We start from the raw sequence: 27,284 nt of genomic DNA on the forward strand, positions 1-27,284 counted from the left end.
GGGGAGTGGGAGAGGGAGAAGCAGGCTTCCCACAGAGCAGGGAGCCCGATGCGGGGCTCGATCCCAGGACCCTGGGATCATGACCTGAGCGGAAGGCAGACGCTTAACGACTGAGCCACGCAGGCGCCCCCATTGTATTGACTTTTAAAGTTACTTTCTGTTTGTAGTCAGGTGATACTGATTTTAAATTTACTGAAGGATTATATGAAGTTTGATTTGTAACTTTTATTTAAGTTTGGTACATTTTAAGTAATAGTAGTTCAAGTGATACTTTGGTATGGCAAAAATTGTGAGGATGGCACTGAGGTTTATTGCCTTCAGGTCTATGTTGAGGGTGAAGCTAGTCTGAAGTTCCAGCCTCAACTCGGTTCCGCTATGAGCACCAACTGGGGAGAAACATATAATAAAATTTACAAACAGTCCTTTCCTGTGATATTTCCTAAGCATTTCTCCTTTATCCAATGAATTCCTCAGGACTGGTGGGGAGTCTTGTAGACAGTGGAGCTGGGAAGGAGAATGAGTTTAGTGCCTACGTTTCCTGCTCTATTTAACTGTCTCTTAACAAACACATCTTAGAGATGTGGCTGATGCAGGCAGTATAGTGGGGAAAAGTCCAGAGGGAGAAATGTACATGGTATGTGTATTTCCCAGTCTCTTAGTCCCTGATCCAACTCCATAGTCTGTGATTTTGGGGTCCTCCAAAACTTCCAAGCTATTACATCTTCCCATTTAATACTTCCGTGGGAAACGAACAGGACCAAGTTCGTTTTACGACCAAGTTCGTTTTCGGACCAAAGTTTTAGGACACACGGGATGTGGCTGCTAGTTTCTATGGGAGCTGTTTGCGGTGAGGGTACAATGTGGTTGGAAGGGGGTTTCTGAAAGTTACGTTTGCACCTGACTTTACGTTATAGGTGAACAACTCGTGTCTAAATAGGTGGTTAGTGGGGGATAAATCCCAAGAACAGGGCCAAGTACTGATAATACGGAAGTCCCAGAGTCCCGATAATACAGAAAAGACTAAACCATTTCGGCCTCACAAAACCCCGCCCTCCGTCCCCTACCGTTCCCCTTGGGCGCGTTTGTCGGTGTCCCAAACGGTTCCCGCATGAGGTCACTCCGCCAAGTCACGTGCTCGAGCCCGCGGGAACGCCACATCGCCAGCCGCACCCCTCCACCCCCACCCTGCCCACGTGACCCGGCCTACTTTCTCCCCGCCCGACCCAACGCCTTGCTCAGGAAGCCCCGCCCCACGCAGCGCACTTGGCCTGCGAACCTTCGCCCCATATCCGCCCGTGCTGGAGCGTGGCCCGCAGCCCCACGTGTTTCCTTCTGCCCAATGAGAGACTGATCCCGGGCTCAAAGGGGCGGGGAGGCAAGGACGACTTCGTTACGCTTGGAGAAGGGGGCGGGGCCTGCAACGTCGGACAGAACGAGGGGACGCAACGGAGGCAGGCCGGAGCCGCTGCCGTCGCCATGACCCGTGAGCACCGAGACCCTCTCTTCTTACCCCTTTCTCCCCGTCGGCCCTAAACACTACTGCCGAATCTTGGCATTTACCTCCTCTTGGCTTCCCCAGCTACGCCTTCCTCTGGAAGCGCTCTTTGAGACGCTCACACTCGGCGCCGGAAATCGGCCTTTTGCCCACCGCCACTTCTTGAGAACGCCCTCCCCCTTCTCCCGCCCCAATCAAGCAAAGGCCCTCCGCGACCTTCCGCGGCGTGGCGAGAAGCCCCGCACCCTTGTGATAGGACCGAGCCCCCTACTCCGGATCGCAGCCCATCCCCCACAGAGACCCAAACTGTGCACACACCACCACCAGTCTGGACCCCCGTGCCGCCCCGAAACTCGAAACACGCCTTTAGCGGACTCCTCGGAACCGTCCTCCTTCCACCTCCCGGTTTGACCTGCCCCGTGGCACCTTGCCACCAATGCCCCCCCATTACCCCCGCCCCACTCAGCAGCCTAGGCCCCGAAATGGGCCGGTGTCGGGACCGGGGAATGAGCGTTGGACCCTGCTGGTGTCGGGTGAGGGAGGAGGGTCGCCGGTGTGTGGCCATAAAGGCCCCCCGCGTCTCACCTTCTACCTTCTTTCTTTAGGCGGTAACCAGCGCGAGCTCGCCCGCCAGAAGAATATGAAAAAGCAGAGCGACTCGGTTAAGGGAAAGCGCCGAGATGACGGGCTTTCTGCTGCCGCCCGCAAGCAGAGGTAGCCCCAGGGAGGGGAGGGGAAGGGAGGGGAGGGGTGAGACCTGGGCTAGACCGAGGGTTGTACCAGGAAAGAGAGCCACCTCAGGGTTTACATCTGGACTAGTGAGGGGCAGAGTGCGTTGCTTCCTCTAGGGTTTTATTTCCTCCCCACCCTCCAAATTGTTAGCTCACAGCCTGACAGGAAGGGACTGGGGCGGGTGCCTGCCCTCGGTTGATTTCTGAGTGCCCCGAGTCTGACCTTAAGGGCAAGGGCAGGGAGCTTCACATTTCAAATGCAGTAGTGGTTATGACAGCAGGGTACTTACGGCCCTCTTTGGTGTTCAGTTTCTCCTCCCTTCTCCCAACCTTCTCACTGGTGTTGCTGGGTGTGGTACTCAGCAAAGAATAGCCTTGGGCCTGTGTGGCCAGACTTCTGACCCCTTAGGCAACAGCCAGATAGAGACTGACTGCCTTTTAAGCCTCAGCTCTCTTCCTCTTGTTCTCCTAGGGTGGGAATACGGCAGGCACACGCTGAATTTTGTCCCATCCACTTCCATCTTATCCTTTGTGCCCTTCATCCCCCTGCATCTTGTCCTTTTTGCCCTCTGGTACCTCCCAGTGCCCCATCATCTCTACCCCCAGGGACTCGGAGATCATGCAGCAGAAGCAGAAAAAGGCAAACGAGAAGAAGGAGGAACCCAAGTAGCTTTGTGGCTTCGTGTCCAACCCTCTTGCCCTTCGCCTGTGTGCCTGGAGCCAGTCCCACCACGCTCGCGTTTTCTCCTGTAGTGCTCACAGGTCCCAGCACCGATGGCATTCCCTTTGCCCTGAGTCTGCAGCGGGTCCCTTTTGTGCTTCCTTCCCCTCAGGTAGCCTCTCTTCCCCTGGGCCACGCCTGGGGGTGAGGGGGTTACCCCTTCCCAGTGTTTTTTATTCCTGTGGGGCTCACCCCAAAGTATTAAAAGTAGCTTTGTAATTTCTTGAGCGCCTGGTTTGACTGGGGATTTGGGGGGATGGGGATGGAGGAATGGCTGCCCTTTCCCACCAAAAGGGGAGAGAAATTTAGATTTTAAAAGGTTGTAGATATGTAGACTAAGTGAAACATCACAGAGAAATTCTTTATTTTACTACAACAAACAGACAAGTACTCCAGGTATGTGGTAGAGGAATCCTCTAAGAACCATAGGAACTTCTTTTCTGTGATTTTTGTCCCCCACCCAGACCTTGAACACCATCCCAAGGATGGAGTTGAGGGTCTAAGAAGGAAGGCTTCAAGACCTAAGTTTATGCCCCCTCTTTCTCATTCTTCCGCATTTTGCTCGCCTGCTTGGAAGTTGGCCCCCAAATTCTGCTGCTCACTGACTTCCCATGGTCAGCTGCTCTCTAGTGTTCACATTCTCTTCTGTTCTGTCATTCTTCATGGAATGAGGGTGGTTTTTGTCTTCCCACTTCCTTTGACCTCAAGATCAGGATTAAAACCTAGGGTGGTCTCTATATTCTTTCTTTCTGTGTCCTGGTTTGTTTTGGGCTGCTTATCTCCCTGTGCCCAGGGCTGAACTGCTTATTTTCCTTTTTATCTCCAAGGGCAGAGCCAAGTAAGTCTTCAGTCCCTGTTGGTCTTTCCCTGCCCCCATCTCCACCGTGAGAGCCAGGAAAGGGCTGGTGCCGCACTGTATGCAGGGATCAGCAGTGGTTCCTGAGAGGCTGACTTGGGAGTTAGGTTCTTGAGCTGAGGTAAAGATGTAACAGTAGCTCTAGTGAGTCAGACACTCTGCCCATGGTGTTAGAGTATGTATGGCCACTTTCTCCTATTCAGACATAGTACTGACTTCAGTCTAAAGGGAGATAACTGCCCATTTTGTTCTTGAGGTATCGGCTGGGCAGTTCCTGAGTCAAGACTGGGAGTATGACCTCAAGGGAACCCCAGTTAACAGTACCTAGACTGAATATTTATTATCTTGCAGTATTTATGCGATGGCAGTGTCGCCTGAAAGTAGGAGGTGGCTGGGAGTCCTGGGTGGGGGACCAACAGAGTGGTACCAGTAGAAGCCCAAGATAGAGGAGTACACAGGCCCAGCACGAGGCAACCTTGACCCAGAAGGTAGCCCAGCTACCCTTGATGAAGGTCTTTTCCAGTTCTGCTCCTTCATAGCTGCGGAACCAAAGTCTCTGGTTAGAGAATACATAGGACCTTAGCTTTCAGACCTGTTCCTACCTCCCCACCAAAGATGATGGTGGACCTATGTGTGTCTCCTGAGAACCCTTAGGAATGGCCTTAAATTGCTCTCCCTCAAATAGGTTTTCAGTATATCCCAGGCCCACTTCCATCCTACCTGAACCAGTTGGTAAGGGTAACCATGACATAGAGTGATGCAAGGAAGAAGACAAAATGGAAGGCAGAATAGCTGTAGGAGAGATGCTGGGCTTGCACGGGAGGAGCTGGAGGGGTCTCTTGGTCAGCTGGCCTGGCAGCCCCACCCCTCTGCCCTGGAGAGAGAGGGAAGGACTGCTGGGAGCAGTGTGGCTGAAACTTCTTCCCTCCTCCCCCAGTTTCTTTTGTGAAGGCGCTCCAGGGCTCTTCGGCACTCTGTAGAAATCTACACTTTTTTAGGGACATTCTTAATGACACTTACCTTCCTTTGGTTTCACTGTTTCAGGGCAGCAGAAACAGAGTGAAGGCTTCTGTAAAACAAAAGGCAGCATGTTTTGGAATGATTTTTTAAAGAATGTGAGGGTATAAATAGAGGAAACTCCCCTTTGAAAAGATTAGTCTGGTGTAAAAAGTGGAGGCACATCTGGGTTCAAATTCTAGCTCCAGCATATAACGCTATGAAAACTTTGGTAAGATGTTTAACTTTTTGTGCCTCAATTTCTCCATTTGTAAAATGGAGCAAATACCTACCTCACAGGGTTGTTGTGAGGATTAAATTAAATGAGATTATGAATGTAAAGTATCTAGCACAGTGCTTAGCACATTGTGGGTACTTAATAAAAGGTAATAGCAGCTAGAATCTGAGCATTCTGGGTAGAGGTTGGTAGGATGTGTGTGTGTCTTTGTGTGTGAGGGGGGAAGGGCATTGGGGATATTGAGCTCTCCATCCTCACCTGGAACTCATAGCTGTAAACCTTGACAATCCATAGGGGTCCAAATACCTCAGCCAGGTAGGAAGCCTCATTGCTGAGAAAGAAGAGATAGTTCTCAAGCGCGTTCAGTCAAATAGCAGGAGGGGTTGCCTGAGAACATGTACTGCTAGCTGGTCCATATTGGTAGTCCTCAGGAGGGTATTATATTCCCAGAGCCTGTTTCCCCCAAATATTTATAAATCTCGTCATGTGAGGGCCCTAAAACCTTTGTACATATTTTTAATTCTCAAGTCATTCTCCCTGCCCCCTTCATCTAATACAGATCATCTGACAAGTGCTATTCTTAGAAATTGTTTGTTTATGGGGAACTTTCCTCACTCTTGTCTTGCTCTAAAGTTCAAATAAACCATGGTCCCAGACAGTCTCCTGACCATCCTTCTCTGTCCTGGGTATCCTCCCTTCTCTCACACCTCTCCCCTTGATACCTTTACGCACCAAGCAAAAAGGACACAAATATACATGATGCCAGCACTTAGCACTGCCAGAGAAGTATCTGGTGTTTGCGATTCCATTTTACTCAGGCCAGGCAAGCACAAAGTGTGATTTTGTCCTTGAAGGATTACTGAGAAGGGGCAACAGAAGAAAGGTGGTAAGAACAAAGAGCTAAGTATTTGTCAGGAACAAAAAAAGGTTTTAGCATGGGGAATCTAGGTCCAGTCCTTACCACTCTCTGGAGGACGGCTGGACACTGCAGAGAAAGTCAGGTACATGATATAGCAGCTGATGATGGAGGCTTGTAGAAGGCCAGAACGGGGTTGCTCTGGGGAGAATGGAGATCATTGCTTTTGTCTACAGGGTGGTAATTTCTTCCACTCATACTCCTATCTACGCTTCTCCCCACCCTTTGGAGGAAGCAGACTGTTGACTAAGATTAGGGAAGCTAATGAATTTTTCTATTACTAAAGGCCTACCAGATTTGGAATGTTGCAAGGCATGTACCCACTGAGACGGATGCAGGGAGCGACGGAGAGGAAGGAGAGGAGGCCACAGAAACAAAGGTGTAGACTAAGCAGCATCTTGTTGAGCAGGCAGCCAGCTGGGTGTGTGTAGTGGCGGAACAGGAGCACAGCTGCCACACCTGCCATGCTGTAGAATCCCAGGGTGGCCAGCAGTACAGCTAGGAACCAGCGGCAGTCTTGGGCTGCACCGGTCTGCCTAAGGGTGGGAGGTGGGCAGTGGCTTGGGGCTCCAACTCCTTACCTATTACTATTCCCCGTCTCCCAGAACAGTGGTGTGACTACCCATCCCACCTAGCCCACAGAGTCGTCATGTTTCTGAGCTTTTTGGTACTGCTCAGTAGGAAGTTAAGGGACCACTGACCTGTCATGCCCTTTGTCCAACCACACTGGGTTGGACAACCTTTCCAGGTCAGACAACCTTCCCAGGAAGAGCCTTTAGGGTTAGGTGCTCCTTACCAGTTTTTGTTCCAGGAATGGGCAAAGGCTGTGATAAGCACCAACTGCAGCAGGATGAATGTGAAGCCTCCACAGATGCCAATGTAATGCCAGGCTGCAAATGGGGGGCACCAGTGGGAAAATGTAGCTGACCATGTCATTACTCCTGGTTTTCTTCCTACCCTCTCTTTTTCTTAGAAAATCTATTAGCTTACTCCTGCTGATTAGGATATGAGATGGAAGGTACCTGGGAAGAGATGCTCATCAGGGATGCAGAAGGCAACAGCACAGAGACCTAGCAGGAACAGCAGTTTGAGGAGCCAGAAGCTGGTTAGGAGACAAAAAAAGACTCAAGAAAAGGCAAAGGAGAGTCAACAGTGCCTATGGAGGAAGGCAAAGGAGAAAGCAAAACTATAGGAAAGGGGAGAGAAGAAACAACTAAGTATAGGAAAGGAACCAGTCCCACGTGAGAGGGCCTGGAAACAGGTCCATCACAGCCTATTCCAAATTCTAACTCTCAGATACCTAAATAATAACATCTGGACAATGTTTCACAGTTGACAAAGGGTTGCATATAATAACCCCACTGTTATCTCCATTTTAGAAACTAGAAGTTCAAAGAGGGTAAGTATGTGGCTCATGGTCACACAGTAAGTATGGCGGAAGCAGGAACTTAAAACTGGTTTTGGACTTTTTATACAGTTACTTCATCTTTGAATTTCCTTTACTAAGCTTATGTCTACTTCCCTCCCCATCCTCACCCCACCCAAAATGTATATACACAAACCTATTATGGAGCTGTGCACGTAGGCTAGTGGGGGAGTGGAGCTGGACTAGCAGCACAGCCTGCAGCAGGTGGAAGGTGGCAGTTCCTGCACATACTCGGTACACAGCTCCAGAGCCACTGAGCACTGGGCAGTGAGGGTGGCCAAACAGATGGGCACACAATCCTGAGGGCATCTGGATCTGGAGGGAGAGTGCATGTGAGAAATGGCAGGGCAAATCATCATGTATAGAGAGGTACTTGCTTCTCAGGGTATATCCATTCACTTGTCCCTTATCCCCAATCTGAATCTTTTGTCTGAAGGTTTCTTCTTTTTCCCTTTCTCCTGTTGGAACCTGAACCCTCCCACTTACCCCATGTGCCTTCCCCCAGACCCTTTCCACTACTGTCCTTGACAGCAGGAGGCAGCAGACTGCTGAGGACCCCACATGGAGGAGGATGTAGACCAGACGGCTACAAGTAGACTCTGTGACAAGGGGCCATCTAGAATGGCAGCAGCAGGTACAGGGAATAGGCCCACAGCAGGACACCTGGGGGTAGAGCAGCAAGATAGAGATTTGCTGAGGAAAAGCTTACATTAATGTATGCATTAGATTAACCCATGAGGCTGAATTCCAAAATTTCCCTTTCCCTTTTCTTCTCTCCTTTTACTCAGGAATTCTCAGAATCTGGTTCCAAGCTATTTAGGATTGCCTTCCACTGACATCAAGTAGAGCTTTCATCATAAGAGCTGATGCAGGCTTGAGCAGACCTTCCTAAAAGCCTAAGTCACACCTGGCCTCTCACCTTTCTGTAGACCTACAGATCTGGTACTGGGAAGTGGGAGGAGAGGTTTCATGATCAGTAGTCTCAGGGGCAAAGAAACGGAAAGGCCTCAGAGGAGAAAGGAAGTCCTGTCATTTTTATTGGCTCCTGTGGGTTTTCCTCCCCAGCTTCAGCTACCATTCCCTTCCATTTTTTTCAGATAGTTCTTGCTCTGGGGACCTTTCAAGCCCCTCTGCCCAACTATGCTCTCACCTGGTAGAAGGGAGGATTCATCATGACACTGCTGACTTCAGTGCGTTGTGCCAGGCGGACGGAAGTGCTGGGGCCTGTGACAGCCTTTGCACCCACCATCCTTGTCCCAGGGATTAGGCCCAGGTCCACCAGATGGAAGGTAGAGGAGAAAGTAGCCTCTTTCTTTTGTCCTCAAGCCATGGGCTGCCACAGTGCTGGGGTGGTCACCCAGTCTAAGGCAGAATGGGGAGGAACATCAGGAAAAGAACACCGACCTCCAGGATGTGGTAAATGCAAATATCTCTCTCTAAATCTACTTTCTCTCCAGGGCCTTTGGGCCACACAGGCTGTTCTCCCCAGATTAGAGAGCAGTTTGCAAATCTGGCCTCTAGTGGATTAGCATTCTTAATTGGTTTAGGATTAGACGTCATCCATCCTGGTTGAACAGAATGGCTGGGGGAGGCGGGATGGGATGGAGTGTGTAGAATCTAGGTGAACAGAAGGTAAGGATGTCGGTTGGGAAGGTCTGGAGTGGTGACCGGCTAGGTGTGGGAGAGGGCCTTGCATAAAGCAACACTAGAACCCCCCAAAGGAAGTCTGAGAGGCGACCGACTTTCCTGGCTGAAGTTTCTAGAACCCAGGACATTAGTGAAGGTGTGGCCCGAGGCCAGCCCCGCCTCATCCTCTCCGGGCGGAAGTTTCGGGGCAGTTACCGGAAGTCTTCATGAGGTGGGGCGGGGCCTGTGCAGCGGCACGGTGGGATCGATATGGCTACCGAGGGGGACGTGGAGCTGGAGTTGGAGACTGAGACCAGCGGCCCGGAGCGGCCTCCCGAGAAGCCACGGAAGCATGACAGCGGTGCGGCGGACCTGGAGAGAGTCACCGACTACGCAGAGGAGAAGGAGATCCAGAGTTCCAATCTGGAGACGGTGAGGTTGGCCGTGAGCGTGTCTGGGCGGGCCGAGAGCGGAGGGGCCTCTCAGGTTGTAACTGGAATCCGCGCTCCAGGACGGGCTCCCCTTCCCGTTGGCGGGAGGAGGCAAGAGGGAAACCGTCACTGGAGCCCGCCGCTTGCGAAAGGGAGCTTTATAGAGATTGTATTTAAAGTGGCCCTCAGGTGCACAGAATTAAGTTAAACTTAGGCCTTGGTTCCTGATACACTCATCATGAATAGGCTGTTCCCCCCCTCCCCCCCGCCGACCCACTTCTTACTGGCTTTTTAGATTATTGGGAATTATGGGTGGCAGAGCGGTAAGGAGATCTATTTTCCTCATAGGCCATGTCCGTGATTGGAGACAGACGGTCCCGGGAGCAGAAAGCCAAACAGGAGCGGTAAGTCTGTACGCACAGCCAGCCCTACCAGTTCCTCTCTTCCCCTTACGAAAATAAAAGCCATCGTTAAGCCTTTGTACCTTGTACCGTTCTTCAACTCTGTCACCGATTTCTGCATATATAAGGTTTACAACCCTACTTTGTTGTTGGTGGAAGGAAAGGCCTGACAGCACCTGCTGCCTGCTGTAAAGACTCGAGGGGAGGGGATGGGGATGTTAGGTGAGGGGGTGAGAGTCATTTTGTATTTTCACTCAATAGTGTTTGTCAGGAGTCATTTATTTGTAAGGCAGAGCTGGGAATGATCTTTCTGAGAGTTAATGGTGGAGGTAGAGAATGAGGACTAATGTACATGAATATTTGCAGGGAGAAGGAACTGGCCAAAGTCACCATTAAGAAGGAAGATCTGGAGCTGATAGTGAGTAGTAATGCCTAACTAGTGTATGGGCAGAGGTTACATTGCTTAATTGGGGTTGTTTACTGAAACAAGTAGAGTCAACAAGTCTTGGTGGCATTTTAATGCCCCAGAAGAGACTTAGGTAACATCATCGATCCTTTTCCTGCAGATGACAGAGATGGAGATCTCAAGAGCAGCAGCAGAACGGAGCTTGAGGGAACACATGGGCAACGTGGTAGAGGCTCTTATTGCCCTAACCAACTGATTTGTGCTTTCTCAGACCCACTCACTGGATTATTTTATTTCAATAAAGATGTAGCCTTTTTTTTTTTTTTTGCAGTTCTATCATCTTGGATCGAGTGTTATGTATATTATACTGTATTTTATTGTGGGAAATTTACATGTTGGAGTATAACTGAATTTAAGCAACTCCCCCCGCCCCCGGCCTTAATGAAATCATGTGAAGGATCAGTGCAGAATGGTACCTCATGACCTCATGTTCACATTGCAGATGCTAGGTGGCAGGCCAGGCTCATTCATCTGACTAGCTTTCAGTGGTATTCAGGGTACATTTGGAATTTCAGCAAAGTTGCTGAAGCCCATGGCATGGGTCTCTAGGGTGGTTTATATACCACCAATCTTGTTCATAAGCCACTTTTTTTAAATGTTTTTTTTAAGAGAGCGCATGGTGGGGGTGGGTGTTGGGGGGCAGAGGGAGAGAGAGAATCCCAAGCAGGCTCCACACCCAGCATGGATCCTGACACGGGGCTCGATCTCATGATCCTGAGATCATGACCTGAGCCAAAATCAAGAGCTGGGTGCTTAACCGACTGAGCGACCCAGGCACCTTATTCATAAGCCCCTTAGAGTTAGAATTTAGGTACTGAATTGGAAACATGGTAAATACAATAAAAGATATCAAAGGTTAGGTCTTTTGCAGAATTAATCTATGAAAGACTTTGATTTATGAAGTTGATTTAATTGAATTCTGAACCGCCACAACACTGTGCCTTACATTCCATTTCCCATCCTGGAGAGAAGACAGTTTTACTTTAAAAGTTGATCAACCTTTGGCCAAGTCATCCTTGCTGAGCTTCTGTTTCCCCAACTATAAAATGATACATACCTGATAGGTTGTTTTAAGAACTTAAAGAGTTGGTGAATGTGAAAAGGTTGGACTACTGCCTGCCTCAGAGTGGACACTCAAATAGCAGCTATAAACATATTCTTAAAAGAATTTCAATATCTTACTCTCATTTTGGCTCTAGGAAAATCTTAGATTGTATCCATCTGGCACACACATAAGTGACTTATACTCAGATTAATGTGTTATTACCTCCTAGTAATTTGTATTCATAGTCTTATTTTAGGACATGAAAGATTTGTGAATGCTTCTTCCAGTGGGGCATTTAAAAGATGATGAAAAGACCTTGACCCTCTCATTTTTTTTTGTAATTGAGAAATATCCTTCCCACTGATTAAATGTCATTCCTTATAACCCCTAGGACTCCTAGTGCTCTGCCATGTGCATGGTGGTTATGTAATAAATATTAAGTGGAAAACCACTGAATTTAACTCTAGCTTGATGTCATTACATTGCAACTTGGAAAACACTGTATCCTCCTTGATATATATATATACAAGCTGAGTGTGGAGGGTACTGGTAAGTACTTGGCTTCCCTATTTCATAAGTCAACTTTTGTTCTAAATACAGCTATATTTTAGAGAGCAAAGAAAACCATACATATATCTGCTCATGGAATAAATCTGGGTGCCACTTAGAATATAGCCTGTCCAGCATCTTAATTTCTGAGATCAAAGGTGATGATCAGAATGTGAAACACTCTTTGCCCAACAATTCTCTGTGGTCTTTCATTTCATAGGAAGATTCTTGTCAGCCTGCCCATTTTATTTCCAGTATCAAAAGAAACCTCTTGGTGTAGGATTCTTTTTTTAAAAGATTATTTATGAGAGAGAGCAGGGCGCAGGCACAGAGGGAGAGAGAATCTGAAGCTGACTCTGAGCTGAGCACGGAGCTCAATGTGGGGCTTGATCCCATGACCACGAGATCACGACCTGAGCTGAAACCAAGAGTCGGACGCTTAACTGATTGAGCCACCCAGGCGCCCTTGGTGTATGATTCTTTTATTTCTTGACACACACATAAATGGATCAAAAAATATGTTCACATAGAAAAACTGACTCCAACCAAAAATGCAAAACAGGTATCTGTGAGCTGAGATTTACTGTAAGGTAGCATTGTCCACTTACATGCCCTTGTTTCTAACCCAAGCTAAGAGGCTGGAAAAAGAAACCTGGAATAGTCCCAAGTGAATCTGGGAAGCAGACCAGTGATGAAACATAAGATTTCGCAGAAATGGTTTTAAGTGGGGAGCCTCTGATCCTACCTGGATAGTGCTTTTCTGTGGGTTTCTCAGCATGAGTCCAAACCTCACAAAGCACCTTCAAGACTGGATTGCCCAGTGTCACAAGTATGGCAGTAGGTCCAATAGGCTGGATACAGGGGCCATGTAAATAATGGTAAAAGCAAATCAAGGACCAGATGCTGAGACAGTCCCTTGTGTCTCACCAGCTGGAAGTAGTTGAACTCTTAAGTAGTTTTCCGCTTCTTGGCAGATGGCCGTTCAAATACATCTCGTACCCCAGCTGCCTTTTGTTTAAAGAACTTTGTGTTCTGGGCACTCTCTTGGCCCCATGCTGAGTCAAAAGAGGTGGTGTCCTGATCCACAAGGTGGGTGTACTTGGTGCGACCAGAGCGCCCGAAGTTCTTGACCTGATCAAGGAAGGGTAGATTATGAGTTATACCACCAAACATCAAGTCCTCAATACATAACTTTTCTCTCTCATGTTCTTAAGGTACCCCATACCTGCATGACTTTGGGAAGAATGGTTTTGTTGAAATGATCCTCCAGGGTAGGTGCACTGAAATCTCTCTTGTATACTTCTTCATCCTCATCCTGTAAAAAAAGTATTATCAATCTTGTGGTTTTTATTGCCTATATATTCAAACCACTAATTTATTAACCTCTACGACAAGGGATACAAAGAATGAGGGTACTGAACCTATTCATGAGCTTACATCTAGTTGAGATGATACTCCTTTCTCTCTTTGTATTGTCTTTTTTCTTCCTAAATGTGGATGTTTCCTGAAGGTTGGCTGTATTCTCTCTGTACTCAATATGTTCATTCAGTCATATGACTTCAACTCTATAGAAGCCTCTGAAATCTCATTCTGAATTTTCTACTGCCCATTATATAGCTTAGCTTGGATATTCTGTTGGGACTTCAGACTCATACCTAAAGTGAAAATCATTTCCCTAACCTTTTCAAACCAGGCTCTTCCTGATTTAACTTCTTCTGTTAATAGGACCAACATTTTCTCAATTACTCAGGTTCAAAATTTATGTAAACTTTGTGCATAATGAGTTGCCACTTATAAATTCTAATTCCCTGGGTTATTATAGTTTTTCCCTAGAATCAACCTTACACAGTGCCACTAGGCTAATGTTTCTAAAACACACCCTCATACCTTTGCCTTGCTCAAAAACTTCCAGTGATTCTGTTTTGTTAAATAAGCACAACTCCTCTATAGTAGTCAAGGCCAAATAACATATAGCTGTAATCTACCTCTCCTTGCCAACTCCCTTTACAGATGATGCTTTTTGCCTCCACTCCTAGTCCCTTCACATGGAATGTCTACTACTGGAGTCAGCAAGTCTACACATCTTTTTTTTTTTTTTTAAGATTTCATTTATTTATTTGAGAGAGAGAGAATGAGAGACAGTGAACATGAGAGGGAGGAGGGTCAGAGGGAGAAGCAGACTCCCCGCCGAGCAGGGAGTCCGATGTGGGACTCGATCCCGGGACTCCAGGATCATGACCTGAGCCGAAGGCAGTTGCTTAACCAACTGAGCCACCCAGGCGCCCAAGTCTACACATCTTAAATGTGCCCTCCTTCATGTTATCCCTCTCCATCTCCTACAAAGTAAAACATCTCCCTCTTCAGAAATCCCACAGTATTTTCACTCGTCTTTATGTCATAGTATAGTATATGTTTGCCTTAGCCCCATTTTTAGGTTGTAAGCCATATGAGGGCAATAATTTTATATCCTGTAGCAGTGTCAAACAGTAGTGTTCTTGGGGCTCCTGGTTGGCTCAGCTGGTAGACCATGCAACTTTTTTTTTTTTTTTTTTTTTTTTTAAAGAGAGGGAGATAGAGGCAGGGAGTAGGGAAGAGCAGAGGAAGAGGGAGAGGGAGAGAGAGAATCCCAAGCAGGCTCCACATCCAGAGGAGAGCCCAACATGGGACTCGATCTCACTCGATCATGACCTGAGCTGAAATCAAGAGTTGGACACTCAACCGACTAAGCCACCCAGGTGCCCCTAGACCATGCAACACTCAGGGTTGTGAGTTGAAGCCCTACATTGGGCTCTGCATGGAGCCCACTTAAAACAAAAAATGGGTGCCTGGGTCGCAGTTAGTTAGGTGTCTGACTCTGGGTTTTGGCTCAGGTCATGATCTCAGGGTTGTGAGACAGCCCCACATCGGGCTATGCACTCAGTGTGGAGTCTGCTTGAGGTTCTTTCTCCCTCTCCCTCTGCCCCTCCTGCTCATGCTTTCTCTCTCTAAAATAAATAAATCTTTAAACCACCCCCCTCAAACCAAAAACCAGGAGTGCCCTCTACACAGTAAATGCTCAAAAGGTTATTTACTTAATAAACTATATATAAAAAAATTATAGAGAAGTTACAAATCAACATATTAGTAAAACTATAATGTTATGATACAAATTATACATGTGAAGGAATTAAAACAGTACCATTTTGATTAAGGAAAGCTTTGTGGAACAGCTGAGTCCTTCAACCAAACACACTTTTGGAGTATTCTCTTCAGCTACAGAAAGGCTTTAAAGGTAAGACAGTTTTTGTGAGATCTACTTTTCTCCTTGTTAGAGGCTGAGTCCCTCATTTAATCTCAAAATATTTTATCTTCACTCTCCTTATCCAGATGAGGAGAGTTCACTGAGTACGTGCACCAAAAGACTTTTACATAAACCTTTCCTTATGTAGCCAGCAATGCACTGCTTCTCTCAGAAGCTTATTAAAGCTGCTCAAATGTATAAGCAATGATACTTAATGATCTTAAAGCAGTAAAGAAATAATTCATAATCTCCAATGACTCCAATCTAGAAAACTGCATGAGCTAGGACACTATATAATAAGCAAACATTTCCGGCTGAGTAGACTGAAACTGATTTTGGAGGGGAATAAGGAACCCTTCACTGAAGTTTAGATTTTACTGGTATCTACAATGAAAGGCAGGAATCTAGCTGCAGTAGGGATTTTTAGGGTTTGATATAGCATTTGAAAAAAACGAGTCTACTTTTTGATTCAAACTTGGATAGCATCAAGTAGTAATTTAACAAACCACATGCTATTACAGTAATAAATGCAATCAATTCTTCGCTTCCCTTTCCTGACATCTCTCCATTAACAAATTATCACTGGTATCATCTAAATAATTTGGAAGAAGTCCTCATCACTTTATACAGGGTTAACAGATTGCTATTTTGACCTTGGTCTTTATATGAAGAACAAAATTTTGATGGTATTACACATAATGGTTAGATAATAAACCATTTTTTTTGGTTAGTTAGGCTTAGTCACTTTCTGTCAGCTCAGAATGAAGTGAATTAAATTTCTGCCTCCCAAATATTTGCATAAGCAAAACTTCTTACTCTGCTATGAATAGTAACATCTAATTAATTTTGGGGATTTAAATGATCTTATCTATCTATACAGTTCACTGTCTATTTTTAGTTCCTTAGTTCTTCTGTTACACCATTTCCTCCCAAGAGCTGGGGCCAAAAGAGAGAACAGTTGCTGCTACTGGTAAAATCCTGTTGCCAGTGCTTTTTCCTATTGGGTTTATATCTTCAGAGGCAAAAAGCAAATGAGAAAACTGATCATTGGCAAGTAGAAGTAACATCCTAGGACAGTTTATTCTTGGGGGGAGAAAAGAACTCAAAAGTTCTGAGTTACTTCTACAGCTCATTCCCTTTTCACTTACCATGAAGAAGGCACCCCGGTGATAATACTTCTGTAAGAACTTATATTTGCCCTTAACAGCTTTGTTGGTAATGACTTTGCCATTTGCCCGAAGCTCAGCTCGCCTCTCTTCCTCAGTCAGATTTCGCATTCGTTCAATTTCTGCCTTCTCCTTCTCAAGCCTGTGCAGAGAACAAAATTATTTATTAGTATCATTCCAGCTTCAGAGAGACTCAAATTATCTGAACACAATGCAGTCTCACCTCCTTTCAAGCATTATTCACTTTCTTTAATTCTAGCTACTGCCTGTTAGGAATTAAGATCAGGAGCCCAACAAATAAAAAGGGTGAGGTGGTCTTCATTATTGCAAACTTCCAGAAGTTTATTCTAGCCTTTATAAGGTTCAGACATACTATTACTGCTTGATTTTGCAATATTAGTAATTCCCCTTCCTTAAAAAGCCTACTTGGCTTTAAAAAATATCAGAATTTAACATAACCATGTTCAGATTTTATTGGTATTTTTAAAGTAATTGTGTATGTATTTACATGTCTCAAACCAAGGGTTACCATCATTAATTAGATTGCAGGGACTAACCCTTTTTGGGGGAGGGGGGCCAAAGATCCCCTTTCTCCAGAAAAATACAAATATATGTAATTTTGTATATAATTTTAAAGGGTACATGGACTCCTTGAAACCCAGGATAAAAATCTTAGAAAATGCAGGCTGAGGACAAAGTTTTCTACTGATGGTTTCCCTTTGTAATCTGGGATTACCCTCTCACTGCTAGTAATTTTCAAGAATGGGTGATGCAGCTCAGAAATTATTCTGCTCTAACAATAGTGACTGTGGCAGATTATTTTAAGGCCACAAATTCTCCCCCCCAGAGTATGCATGCCCCTTTGCAGAAATGACATGTGAGCCTTAAAAGACCTTGCCAGTTTCCACTTTTGCCCTCTTGGAATACTGCCATGAGACTGTTACGTAAGAAATCCAGTCTAGCCCACTGAAGAAGTAAGGCAGTCTAGCATTAACTACTGGACATGTGAATGAACCCATTTTGGACACTCTAGCCCAGCCAATCCTCTAGCTGGATGCAACTGCATGAGAGAGCCCAGGTAAAACCAGCAGAGGAACTGCTTAGCGAACTCGAACACTGTGAGGAATAATCAGTTGTTTCAAGTCACCAAATTTTGAACTGGGTTTTTATGCAAGAACAGATAACTGATAACAGTGAATAATGTCTGCGTGTCTACTAGAAAACTACAGGGAGTATCAGCTGGCACTCTATCACAGAGAAACACTGACAAAGTGTTTCTTTTCCCTGATTTCATTGTAATAAGCCACATTCCAATTATGGAAAACTCACTCAGCTGCAGGAACCATAAAGAAAGCTGGAATGGAACTCATAGTTGGTGTTGAACCTCACTCCTACCCCACTAGGAACCCATCCCATTACTGATATTAAACTCTAGGTCCATCTTATTACTCACGCTTCTCGATCTTCTCTGTCCCTCTTGATTCTCTTCAGCTCCCGAACTTTCCATGCCTCATATTCTTCCTCATCATTTTCATCATCAGTATTGAGAGCATCCAGTGCAGCCAGGGATCGCTTGTTCTCCTCCAGCTCTTTCTTGGTCTCCTCTTCTACAATCTGGGTAAGGAGAACAATTCACCTGTTGGATTTCCTTATTTTCCTCAGACAAACCTAAGTACACTCCTCCTTGCATGCAATCCTCACAGCCACTCCCAGTACCTTGAGTGTATACTTGCGCCTCTCTTCAGCCATGCGTTTTGCTTCCTGCTCCAGCTCCTTCTGTTTCAATGCTTCAGCCTCACGTTCTTGAACTGTTACTCGGTCCTTCCTGCAGCACAGAAGTCCTGTTAATTGCCCAAAGCCCTCAGAGTGGACCTCTTTGTCCTCTAACTCAAGTCCCATCCAAATCAGACAAAGCCCAACAATTGCTGGCTCTTTTTTTTTTTTTTTTTTTGCAAAGAGCCAAAATTGGGAGTCACCCCAGGTATTCAGAGCATTAAAACTCCATCCATCTGTGAGAACTGCCTGAATAGCAAGAACCTGCTGGACTGTAAGTAGTAGGATTTCTCGTCCTTGGGAAAGGATTAGGAATTCACTCTTCAAGTTTAATTTTGTGCTTTATAGGTCCGTGGGCAGATTATGTGCTCTTTAACTGGAAAGGGAGATGTGAAAACAAACTCAGGCTCTCTGTTAACATCATGATATTCCTCAGCAAATATTCTGCACAGGTAGGGAAGTGGGCAGAAGACTTTCACTCAGTGCTGACATTTCAGAAGAGCAAGAGATAGAAAAGAGGCTTCTATCCTCAGACCAGGAAAGTAGTAACTATGTGGATTCAGGCCTGTTTTGTGAGATACTTACTTTCGAATGAAGACAGGTTTAAGGCGAGGCTCCATCTCATCTTCACTGTCTGTGTATTCTTCATACTCAGATTCTGATTCTGACTCTTCCCCAGAACGTCCCTCATCTTCCACCTCCATGACTTCCATCTCTTCATTTTTTCTCTCCTGTGCTCGCTGACGCATCATGCCACGGCGCCGCTCTATTTCCTATCAAGTCACATGTCCAAGTCAGTCAGCCCAATGACCTGTGCTCTAAGGAAGCTTTTTATTTCCCCTCATCACATTTAACAAATTCTGATATGAGTAAATACAACTTACATCATTTTATTTTCAATTCTATCTCCAACAAATAGGGAACCCTGGATCAGAGTTCTGCCAAAAGCAGCAAGCTTGTTGCCTTTGGGACCTCGACAAAGGAGAACAGGCCCCAACTTTTTCTTGGGCCTAGAAAGAACTTCCCATTTTCCTTTTTTATACCTCATCATCAATTTCTTCCTCCTCTTCTTCACTGCTGTCTTCTCGTTCCATGCGCCACGCATCTCCTTCCACTTCTGAGTCACTTTCTCCTACCACTTCAGGTTCCACTATTTTCCGATGTCGAGCCAATCTGAAAAACAGCATCTTCAAGTGTAACACCAATATCACAAAAATGAAAGAGCATCAGCCACATTTCCTTAGTTGTAGAGCACCTGGAGGTTATGTTTGCTTTTATTAATACTGAAGTCTTGAGAGGGGGAAACTGAGGTGCAGACAAAAGAAAATAATTCAAAGTGTCAGGGCAAATAGTCAAGTTGGACCTAAAACATTAAATGTAAGCTGAGGCATCATGAGGCACTGCAATAAACATATGGGTGCACAGTGACATTGTATCTTTGTGAAATTGGATTTTTGGTGGCTGTATAAAAAGCAAGTACTGCATGCAGATCAATATGGAACAGGAAATGAGTGACAGTGCCAGTCTGATTCTAAGGTTTGAGAAGTAGTCAGTGTCCAAGAGGCACACAAATCCCACTAATAAGTAATTATGGTTATGTAAGAATGAAATAAAAATGTTTTTTCTTTTATGCATATTATATTTTTCAGATGGCTTTAAATGTTAAGACATGACTATTTATTGAATTATTTGGATCTAACTACTTAATAAACAGAACTGTATAGGCCTAGGGGCTCCCTGAGAAAATTCCTGGGACAATATGAACTGTTAAAGTTTGGGATCTCTGGTCTACTTTGTAAGGTAATGTCTCAGTCAACACACAACATACGAAATCCTTCATTGGGAGGCTCCCTTTCCTACCTGAGACCATTCATTCATCAGGCCTTTTTTCCTACTTCATTGGTGTCATTTCCCCTCATTAGCCTTTAGGATAAGTGAGTGAATTAAATCAATTTCTCAAATTTTAAGACCCCCCCCACCCCCCAACAAACCAACCAATGGTTTGTGTTTTCTTCTCCCTTAGTGAGTTAGTTAGGGTCTTTGGACCAGAGGTAACCTGCTGTTTACTGGCTGCCACTTGCTGGTTGTATACCTTTGGTCATGTTATTTTCCTGATCCCTTGGTGCCTCAGTTTCCTCATTTGTAAACTGGGATAATAATACATACCTCATAAGGTTATTGGGTGGATTACAAGAATTAGTAAATACTTGGAACAGAGACTGGCACATAGTGAGTATTGTGCAAATATTAGCTGTTATTGTTGTTATTAACTAACCTGTGGGGGTTTAGGTCCAGGGAAACATAACCCTAGTCCTTACCTCTCTTCCACATCTTCACTAATACGGTTCTGCAAACGCCGCAGTCGAGGGTCACTGGATGAATCCTCCTCCTGTTCCTCAGGCTCTGCTTCTTGTTCTTTGGCTTTCTTAATGAACTGAAATTCTTCATCCTCCTCATCTGAGGACTCCATAGGGGCATAGTCTGGCCTCTTTCCCGACACATAACGTTTTACCTTCACTTTCTCCATCGAAATCTCACCTGGGTGATAAAGATAACTTATTATGTTTCAGTAGCCTTTTTCCCAATGTCTTTCAACCTCTGCCTTTGCAGGTAGAGCCCTATATTCCTGGTAAGCAAGAGTTCAAGCAGGAGAAGAAGAGAGCCGCTATCCAACCATCTATTCATCTAATGGTGTTTTCCTGCCAAGACCAAGTCATGGGAACACATTCTTGTGACTACCAACACTAATGATAAAGAAGGTGAGCTTGAATACAATGAAGTGGAAAAAGGCAGTGAAACAATAGAAAAAATTCCCCCCAGACAGGCAGACGATTACATCCATCACAAATTCATGCTATTCCACCTCAATTATATCCTTAAGGGAATTATTTGTAACAGTGTCCAGCACATAAGGGTGACTTAAGTGGGAACAGAAAATTAAAATGTTGCTCAATCCCTTTTTTAGTTCACCTGGAATTTTCCATGGCAGCCTTTATATCACCATATAACTCAAGATTCTAATCTTACCTATTTCTACCTTTTCTTTTAGCATATGTGCTATCAAACCTGCAAGATAACGTCTCTCTCTTTTTTTAAAGATTTTATTTATTTATTTGACAGAGAGCACTAGAGAGAGCAAGAACAAGTGGGGGGCAGAGGGAGAGGGAGAAGCAGGCTCCCCGCTGAGCAGGGAGCCCGACGTGGGGCTCCATCCCAGGACCCTGGGATCATGACCTGAGCCAAAGGCAGATGCTTAGCCAACTGAGCCACCCAGGCGCCCCTCTTTTTTTAAAGATTTTATTTATTTGAGAGAGAGAGCAAGTGAGAGAGAGAGAGAGGGGCAGAGGCAGAGGGAGAAGTAGGCTCCCTGGTGAGGACCCTGGGATCATGACCTGAGCTGAAGGCAGATGCTTAACTGCTTAACCGACTGAGCCACACAGGCGCCCCAAGATAACATCTCTTTTACAAATAGTAACAATTCCTGCGAATAAAGTGAAAACTGACCAAAACATTTTATAAGATGGATATAATTTTGATAACCAAACTGGACAGTTCAAAGGAAAACTTTACGTGAATTTCTCTTCATAAACATACATTAAAAAGTACTAAATAATATAATAGCAAATTTATTCCAGCAATGTAAAAGCTAACAAAAAAATTCTAAGCCATCATGACTTCAAAGGATTTAGCTTGGGACCACAAGAACAGCTTAAGCTTAGAAAATTAATGGGGTCAAACGTAATATACTATTTATTTATTTTTTTAAAATGTTTTTTTATTTATTTATTCATGAAAGTCAGAGAGAGAGAGAGAGGCAGAGGCAGAGGGAGAAGCAGGCTCCCCGCCTAGCAGGGAGCCCAATGCGGGACTCGATCCCAGGACCCTGGGATCATGACCTGAGCCGAAGGCAGACGCTTAACCATCTGAGCCACCCAGGCGCCCCAAATGTAATATACTATTTAAAGTTTATATATATATATATATTTTTTTTTTTTAAATATTTTATTTATTTATTTGACAGAGAGAGAGACCGCGAGAGGGAGAAGCAGGCTTCCCGCTGAGCAGAGAGCCCGATGTGGGGCTCGATCCCAGGACCCTGGGATCATGACCTGAGCCGAAGGCAGATGCTTAAGGACTGAGCCACCCAGGCATCCCTAAAGTTTATATATTTAAAGTCACATAATCTTAACAACAGATACAATAATCATTATGCTTAATGATAAAATATTAGAAGCATTCCTTTAAAAACCAGTGGGCATCTTTATGTTGTCCCTATCACACCTTCTAGTCAACATTTTATTATGGTTCTAATTAGGACAATAAGAAAAAGGAGAAAGGGGTGCCTGGGTGACTAAGTCGGTTAAGCATCTGCCTTCGGCTCAGGTCATGATCTCAGGGTCCTGGGATCCAGCCCCAAGTCATGCTCCCTGCTCAGCAGAGAGTCTGCTTCTCCTTCTCCCTTTCCCCATCCACCTCGCTTGTTTTCTCTCTCTCAAATAAATAAAATCTTAAAAAAAAAAAAGAAAAGAAAAAGAGATAAAAGGACTAAAAAGGAAGAAGAAACTGTCATAATTTGCAGACTATGATTATCTATGTAGAAAATACAAGAAAACAAACAGGCAAGCTATTTATTTAGAATACTAAATAAATGCTGGATAAAAATAAGTGTACCCGTTTAAAAAAAGGGGGGGGGCTCCTGGGTGGCTCAGTACTTAAGCGTCTGCCTTTGGCTCGGGTCATGATCCCAGGGTCCTGGGATCGAGCCCCGCATCGGGCTCCCTGCTCCGTGGGAAGCCTGCTTCTCCCTCTCCCACTCCCCCTGCTTGTGTTCCCTCTCTGGCTGTGTCTCTGTCAAATAAATAAATAAAATCTTTAAAAAAAAATAAGTGTACCTGTACATTAGCTACATAAATTAGAAAATAAAGTTTAAAAATACTATTTACAATGGTAACTAATCTACAAGATACCAAGGAATAAATTCAACAAATGATGTACAAGGCTTTTCAGAGGAAAAATATATAATTATATTGGAAGATACAAAAGATCTAAATGAATGGAGAAATATATCATATTCAAGTATGAGAAGATGGCAACTGTGCCCAAGTTAATCAATAAATGCACGACCTATAATTTTAATGCAGTTCCATTAATAGTTGTCCCCAGGCTGATTCTAAAATCACATGGAAGAATAAGAGGCCAAAAAGAACCAAGACAATTCTGAAGAACAAGGGGAGGCTGAAGAATTTAACACACCTCACCAAAGAAGATACACAGATGGCAAATAAGCATATTTGCTTCAAATCATATGTTGTCAGGGAAATGCAAAATAAAATGAGATACCACTGCACATATATTAGAATAACCAAACTACAGAGCTCTGACAACACCAAATGCTGGCGAGAATGTGGACTAACAAGAACTCTCATTTGTTACTGGTGGGAATGCAAAATGGCACAGCCACTTTGGAAGACAGTTTGGTGGTTTCTTATAAAACTAATCATACTCTTACCATATGATCCAGCAACTGCATTCCTTGGTATTTACCTAACAGTGTTGAAAACTAAGGTCCACACAAAAACTTGCACACTGATATTTATTTCAGCTTTGTTCATAACTGCCAAAACTTGGAAGGAACCAAGATGTCCCCCGCTAGGTGAATGAACTAACTATGGTATGTCTAGACGATGGAGTATTATTCAGCGCCAATCAGAAATGAGCTATCAAGCCATAATAAGACACAGAAAATTTACATACATATTACTAAGTGAAAGAAGCCAATATGAAAAAGTTATACACTGTATGATGCCAAATACATGACATTTTGGAAAAGGCAAAACTATGGAGATAGTAAAAAGATCAGTGGTTGCCAAGGGTTGGGTTGGGGGAGGGATGAATAGGCAGGGCACAGAGGAGTCTCAGTGCAATGAAAATACTGTGTGATACCATAATAATGGATATATGTCATTATACATTTGTCTAAACCCATAGAATACACAATGCCAAGAGTGAACCTTAATGTAAACTTTGGGTGATTATGATGTGTTAATGTAGTTTCATCAATTGCAACAAATGTATCACTCTGGTGGGGGATGCTGATAATGGAGGAGACTATGCATGTGCGGGGGCAAAGGGTATATGGGAAATGTGAATCTAAAACTGCTCTAAAAAAATAAAGTCTCAGGGCACCTGGGTGGCTCAGTCGATTGAGAGTCTGCCTTCAGCTCAGGTCATGATCTCAGGGTCCTGGGATCCAGTGTCAGGCTCCCTGCTCAGCAGGGAGTCTGCTTTTTCCTCTCCCTCTTGCTCAAATAAATAAATAAAATCTTGGGGCACATGGGTGGCTCAGTCAGTTAAGCATCTGCCTTTGGTTTAAGTCATAATCCCGGGGTCCTGGGATTGAGCCCTGCATCGGACTCCCTGATGCTCAGCAGGGAGTCTGCTTCTCCCTCTCCCCCCTCCTCCCTGCTTATGCTCTCTGCTCTCTCTCTAATAAATAAATAAATATTAAAAAAAATAAAAAAAATAAAATCTCAAAAAAAAAAAAAAAAAGTCTTGAGACGTCTGGGTTGGTTAAGTGTCTGCCTTCGGCTTAGGTCATGATCCCAGGGTCCTGGGATGGAGCTCTGCCCTGCTCAGCGGGGAGCCTGCTTCTCCCTCTCCCTCTGCCTGCTGCTCCCCCTGCTTGTGCCCCATCCCCTGTCAAATGAATAAATAAAATCTTAAATAAAATAAAAATAAATAAATAAAATCTTAAAAAAAAAAAAGCAGTGGAGAATGGATGGGCTAGTCAAACAATGGAACAGTAGGGACAACTGGTTAACCATAAGGTAAACAGTAAAATTAGATCTCTGATGCCACACACACACAAAATTCCAGATGGATTAAAGGCCCATGTGTGGAAAACACATCTTAAACACTTACATTCCTACTGGATTATAAGCTCCTTAAATTAGATGTGTCTTGCACAATTGTGTATTTAATCCTATTTAGTATATACAAACACTTAGATGATAGAAAATAATTATAATCTGAATATCTATGATCTTAGTATAGGCAAGGATTTCTTACACAGTATACAAAACAACACAAGCTATAAAAGATAAAATTGATAAATCTGATAACACTAAAATTAAAAATGCCTATGAAACGGAAAACTCCACAATTAAAGTGAAAAGACAAGCCAAAAAAACAAAACAAAACAGGAAAAAGATAGGACAGATTTGGGATGAAGAAAAACAAAGAAAATGGGTAAATGACAAAAACAGGTAATTCAGAGAACAGAAAACCTAGAGAGCTGATAAATGCATGAAAATGCTTAGTCTCACTAGTAATCAGGGAAATGCAAATTAAAATAAGATATTTCATAATTAGATTGGGCAAAATTTAAAAATCTGATACAACCAAGTGTGCAGATGAATATATGGGAAAATACAAACCCTTAATGCTCTCACAACCCATTGTGGAGAGCAAGTGGAAATAGCTAGTTAGGTTGATGAACTTTTAGGAGTCTACCCTAGAGAAATTCTTACACAGTGCACTGAAGAGACATTTAAGAATGACAACTACAGGGGGTGCCTGGCTGGCTCAGTTGGTGGAGCATGTGACTCGATCTCGGGGTCATGTGTTTGAGACCACGTTCGGCATAAAGATTACTTTAAAAAAAAAGGACAACTACAGCACTGTTTATAATAGAAAAAAACAACACAACAATTAACTGTTCCTTAGTAGGGAATAAACTGTGGTTTAATTACACAATGGAATTTATAAGTAGTTAAAATGAATTAGCTCTATATGTATCAAAGGGTACTTCTCAAAAGCCACCTTGAATTTAAGAAAAAAGGCAAGTTGCACAAGAATAGGTACAGTATATTAAAAAAAAAGAGCTCATATTATTTTCCAAAATCTTTCCTGAATAAAGGGACTCTTTAGTCTAACCCCTCAAACAGGCAGTGTTCCTTCTTCTATCTGCACTGGAATCCTACTCATCCTTTAAGGATCAATTTATATGCCACTTTCTTCAAGAAGCTTTCCTTGATTACCTCAATCTGAAGAGATTATTCCTTGTCTGTCCTTCCACATTGTTTGGTTTATATCACCTATGTGACAGGAATCGCACACTGCTTAAAATGTGCCTATTTTTGCATGTCTCACATCTACTACAATATGAGTTCCTTAAGGTTAAGGGCACTACCTCACACAAGTGTGTATTCAACTTAATACAGTCACAGCGTTGGATGAAAGCAATAAAACGGGGGCGCCTGGGTGGCTCAGTCGTTAAGCGTCTGCCTTCGGCTCGGGTCATGATCCCAGGGTCCTGGGATAGAGCCCCGCAGGGGGCTCCCTGCTGGGCGGGAAGCCTGCTTCTCCCTCTCCCACTTCCCCTCCTTGTGTTCCCTCTCTCGCTGTCTCTTTCTGTATCAGGTAAATAAATAAAATCTTAAAAAAAAAAAGCGATAAAAAGTTTAATAAGACACGGTTCCTGTCTCAAGGACGTTATGAACTTATGATGCAGTAGAGGGAGACAGACACATAAACTAATGATAAGAGTTATAAAAGCAGCATAAACAGACCGCTATGGATAACAAAAGAGGGACTGTACCCCGCACAACGCCCTGCAAAAGCAGGCATTCACTATGTATATTAGTCTAATTTATCGGTGGAGACCAAGGGAAGAGGGATGCTTGCTGCGAGGGCAGAGACGGGCAATAGGAACAAGATGCGATGGAAGTGGGTTTTGTTTCCCCCCCTTCAGGCAACGCGATCGGGTGCGAGTTTGATGGGAAAAGTCGAAGAACTTAGGGGGCAGGGTCTTAAGGGTCGGAGGGTTGGGGTGGTCTGCTGGGGTAGGTGTGGAGTATGTTGGCGAAAAAAGAGGTAAGATCCGACTGGAAAAAGGCTCAGCACGGTACCTTTCTCATTGCGAACCGGGACGGCCCCAGCTGTAGACTGAATGGGCGGTTGTTTCATGAGTGCGCTTGGGACCGACATGTTGATGGCAGCGGCGGTGACTCCCGAAACTTCAGTGATTCCAAAGAGTGAACAGCAAAAACGTCAACGAACAGAAAAGAAAAACAAACCCTCTTCTGCAGGCACCGGACACGGCTGCGCGACAGACAGAAACAGCACTTACGGCTGAGCTAGAGAAACCGGAAATAATCGACCAGAGAA

At 44.5% G+C, this 27,284-nt stretch overlaps 4 protein-coding genes across 6 annotated transcripts; 2 read left to right on the forward strand and 2 right to left on the reverse strand.

Moving 5' to 3' along the window:
* Window positions 1-1,376: 1,376 nt before the first annotated feature.
* SERF2 (small EDRK-rich factor 2) lies at window positions 1,377-3,170 on the forward strand. Of its 3 annotated transcripts, none has more exons than XM_032417080.1 (3): window positions 1,377-1,483; window positions 2,101-2,209; window positions 2,699-3,170. In XM_032417080.1, exons 1-3 carry the CDS (start codon window positions 1,477-1,479, stop codon window positions 3,093-3,095), a joined length of 513 nt encoding a protein of 170 aa, XP_032272971.1. In that variant the 5' UTR covers window positions 1,377-1,476; the 3' UTR covers window positions 3,096-3,170. The 3 variants fall into 3 exon arrangements, with proteins under 3 accessions (XP_032272971.1, XP_032272972.1, XP_032272973.1); XM_032417081.1 differs by having other exon boundaries at window positions 2,810-3,170; XM_032417082.1 differs by having other exon boundaries at window positions 2,833-3,170.
* A 941-nt stretch (window positions 3,171-4,111) lies between these two features.
* On the reverse strand, window positions 4,112-8,652 carry SERINC4 (serine incorporator 4). Its single transcript, XM_032417086.1, has 11 exons — window positions 8,530-8,652; window positions 7,516-8,042; window positions 6,976-7,055; window positions 6,750-6,843; window positions 6,278-6,489; window positions 5,999-6,094; window positions 5,770-5,896; window positions 5,296-5,368; window positions 4,824-4,872; window positions 4,524-4,677; window positions 4,112-4,342 (listed from the first exon to the last, which is right to left on the reverse strand). The coding sequence occupies exons 1-11, from the start codon at window positions 8,626-8,628 to the stop codon at window positions 4,144-4,146; spliced, it is 1,710 nt and encodes a 569-aa protein (XP_032272977.1). The 5' UTR covers window positions 8,629-8,652; the 3' UTR covers window positions 4,112-4,143.
* HYPK (huntingtin interacting protein K) lies at window positions 8,039-10,567 on the forward strand. The gene is made up of 4 exons (XM_032417083.1): window positions 8,039-9,437; window positions 9,785-9,840; window positions 10,204-10,255; window positions 10,404-10,567. Exons 1-4 carry the CDS (start codon window positions 9,276-9,278, stop codon window positions 10,497-10,499), a joined length of 366 nt encoding a protein of 121 aa, XP_032272974.1. The 5' UTR covers window positions 8,039-9,275; the 3' UTR covers window positions 10,500-10,567.
* Window positions 10,568-12,318: 1,751 nt separating this feature from the next.
* MFAP1 (microfibril associated protein 1) lies at window positions 12,319-27,247 on the reverse strand. The gene is made up of 9 exons (XM_032417074.1): window positions 27,026-27,247; window positions 20,435-20,654; window positions 19,160-19,289; window positions 18,702-18,889; window positions 18,060-18,168; window positions 17,797-17,957; window positions 16,326-16,485; window positions 13,123-13,212; window positions 12,319-13,028 (listed from the first exon to the last, which is right to left on the reverse strand). The coding sequence occupies exons 1-9, from the start codon at window positions 27,102-27,104 to the stop codon at window positions 12,846-12,848; spliced, it is 1,320 nt and encodes a 439-aa protein (XP_032272965.1). The 5' UTR covers window positions 27,105-27,247; the 3' UTR covers window positions 12,319-12,845.
* Between the last annotated feature and the right edge of the window lie 37 nt (window positions 27,248-27,284).

The sequence above is a fragment of the Phoca vitulina genome, unplaced genomic scaffold (genome assembly GCF_004348235.1).
Source record: "Phoca vitulina isolate PV1807 unplaced genomic scaffold, GSC_HSeal_1.0 scaffold20, whole genome shotgun sequence".
Taxonomy (NCBI): Eukaryota; Metazoa; Chordata; class Mammalia; order Carnivora; family Phocidae; genus Phoca; species Phoca vitulina.

What these genes read in the sequence shown, in the direction of transcription:
- SERF2 (XM_032417080.1), top strand. An exon ending in GCTGCCGCCCGCAAGCAGAG is followed by an intron (nt 2,210 to 2,698) that starts GTAGCCCCAGGG and finishes TTGTTCTCCTAG; the next exon opens with GGTGGGAATACGGCAGGCAC.
- SERINC4 (XM_032417086.1), bottom strand. Translation starts at nt 8,628, where the DNA reads ATGGTGGGTGCAAAGGCTGTCACAGGCCCCAGCACTTCCGTCCGCCTG. An exon ending in CGTGCACAGCTCCATAATAG is followed by an intron (nt 7,056 to 7,515) that starts GTTTGTGTATAT and finishes TCTCCTAACCAG; the next exon opens with CTTCTGGCTCCTCAAACTGC. An exon ending in AACAGTGAAACCAAAGGAAG is followed by an intron (nt 4,678 to 4,823) that starts GTAAGTGTCATT and finishes CTCTCTCTCCAG; the next exon opens with GGCAGAGGGGTGGGGCTGCC.
- HYPK (XM_032417083.1), top strand. Translation starts at nt 9,276, where the DNA reads ATGGCTACCGAGGGGGACGTGGAGCTGGAGTTGGAGACTGAGACCAGC. An exon ending in AGAGTTCCAATCTGGAGACG is followed by an intron (nt 9,438 to 9,784) that starts GTGAGGTTGGCC and finishes TTTTCCTCATAG; the next exon opens with GCCATGTCCGTGATTGGAGA. An exon ending in CAGAAAGCCAAACAGGAGCG is followed by an intron (nt 9,841 to 10,203) that starts GTAAGTCTGTAC and finishes GAATATTTGCAG; the next exon opens with GGAGAAGGAACTGGCCAAAG.
- MFAP1 (XM_032417074.1), bottom strand. Translation starts at nt 27,104, where the DNA reads ATGTCGGTCCCAAGCGCACTCATGAAACAACCGCCCATTCAGTCTACA. An exon ending in GACAGAGAAGATCGAGAAGC is followed by an intron (nt 16,486 to 17,796) that starts GTGAGTAATAAG and finishes TTCTCTGCACAG; the next exon opens with GCTTGAGAAGGAGAAGGCAG. An exon ending in TTCTTCCCAAAGTCATGCAG is followed by an intron (nt 13,029 to 13,122) that starts GTATGGGGTACC and finishes TTCCTTGATCAG; the next exon opens with GTCAAGAACTTCGGGCGCTC.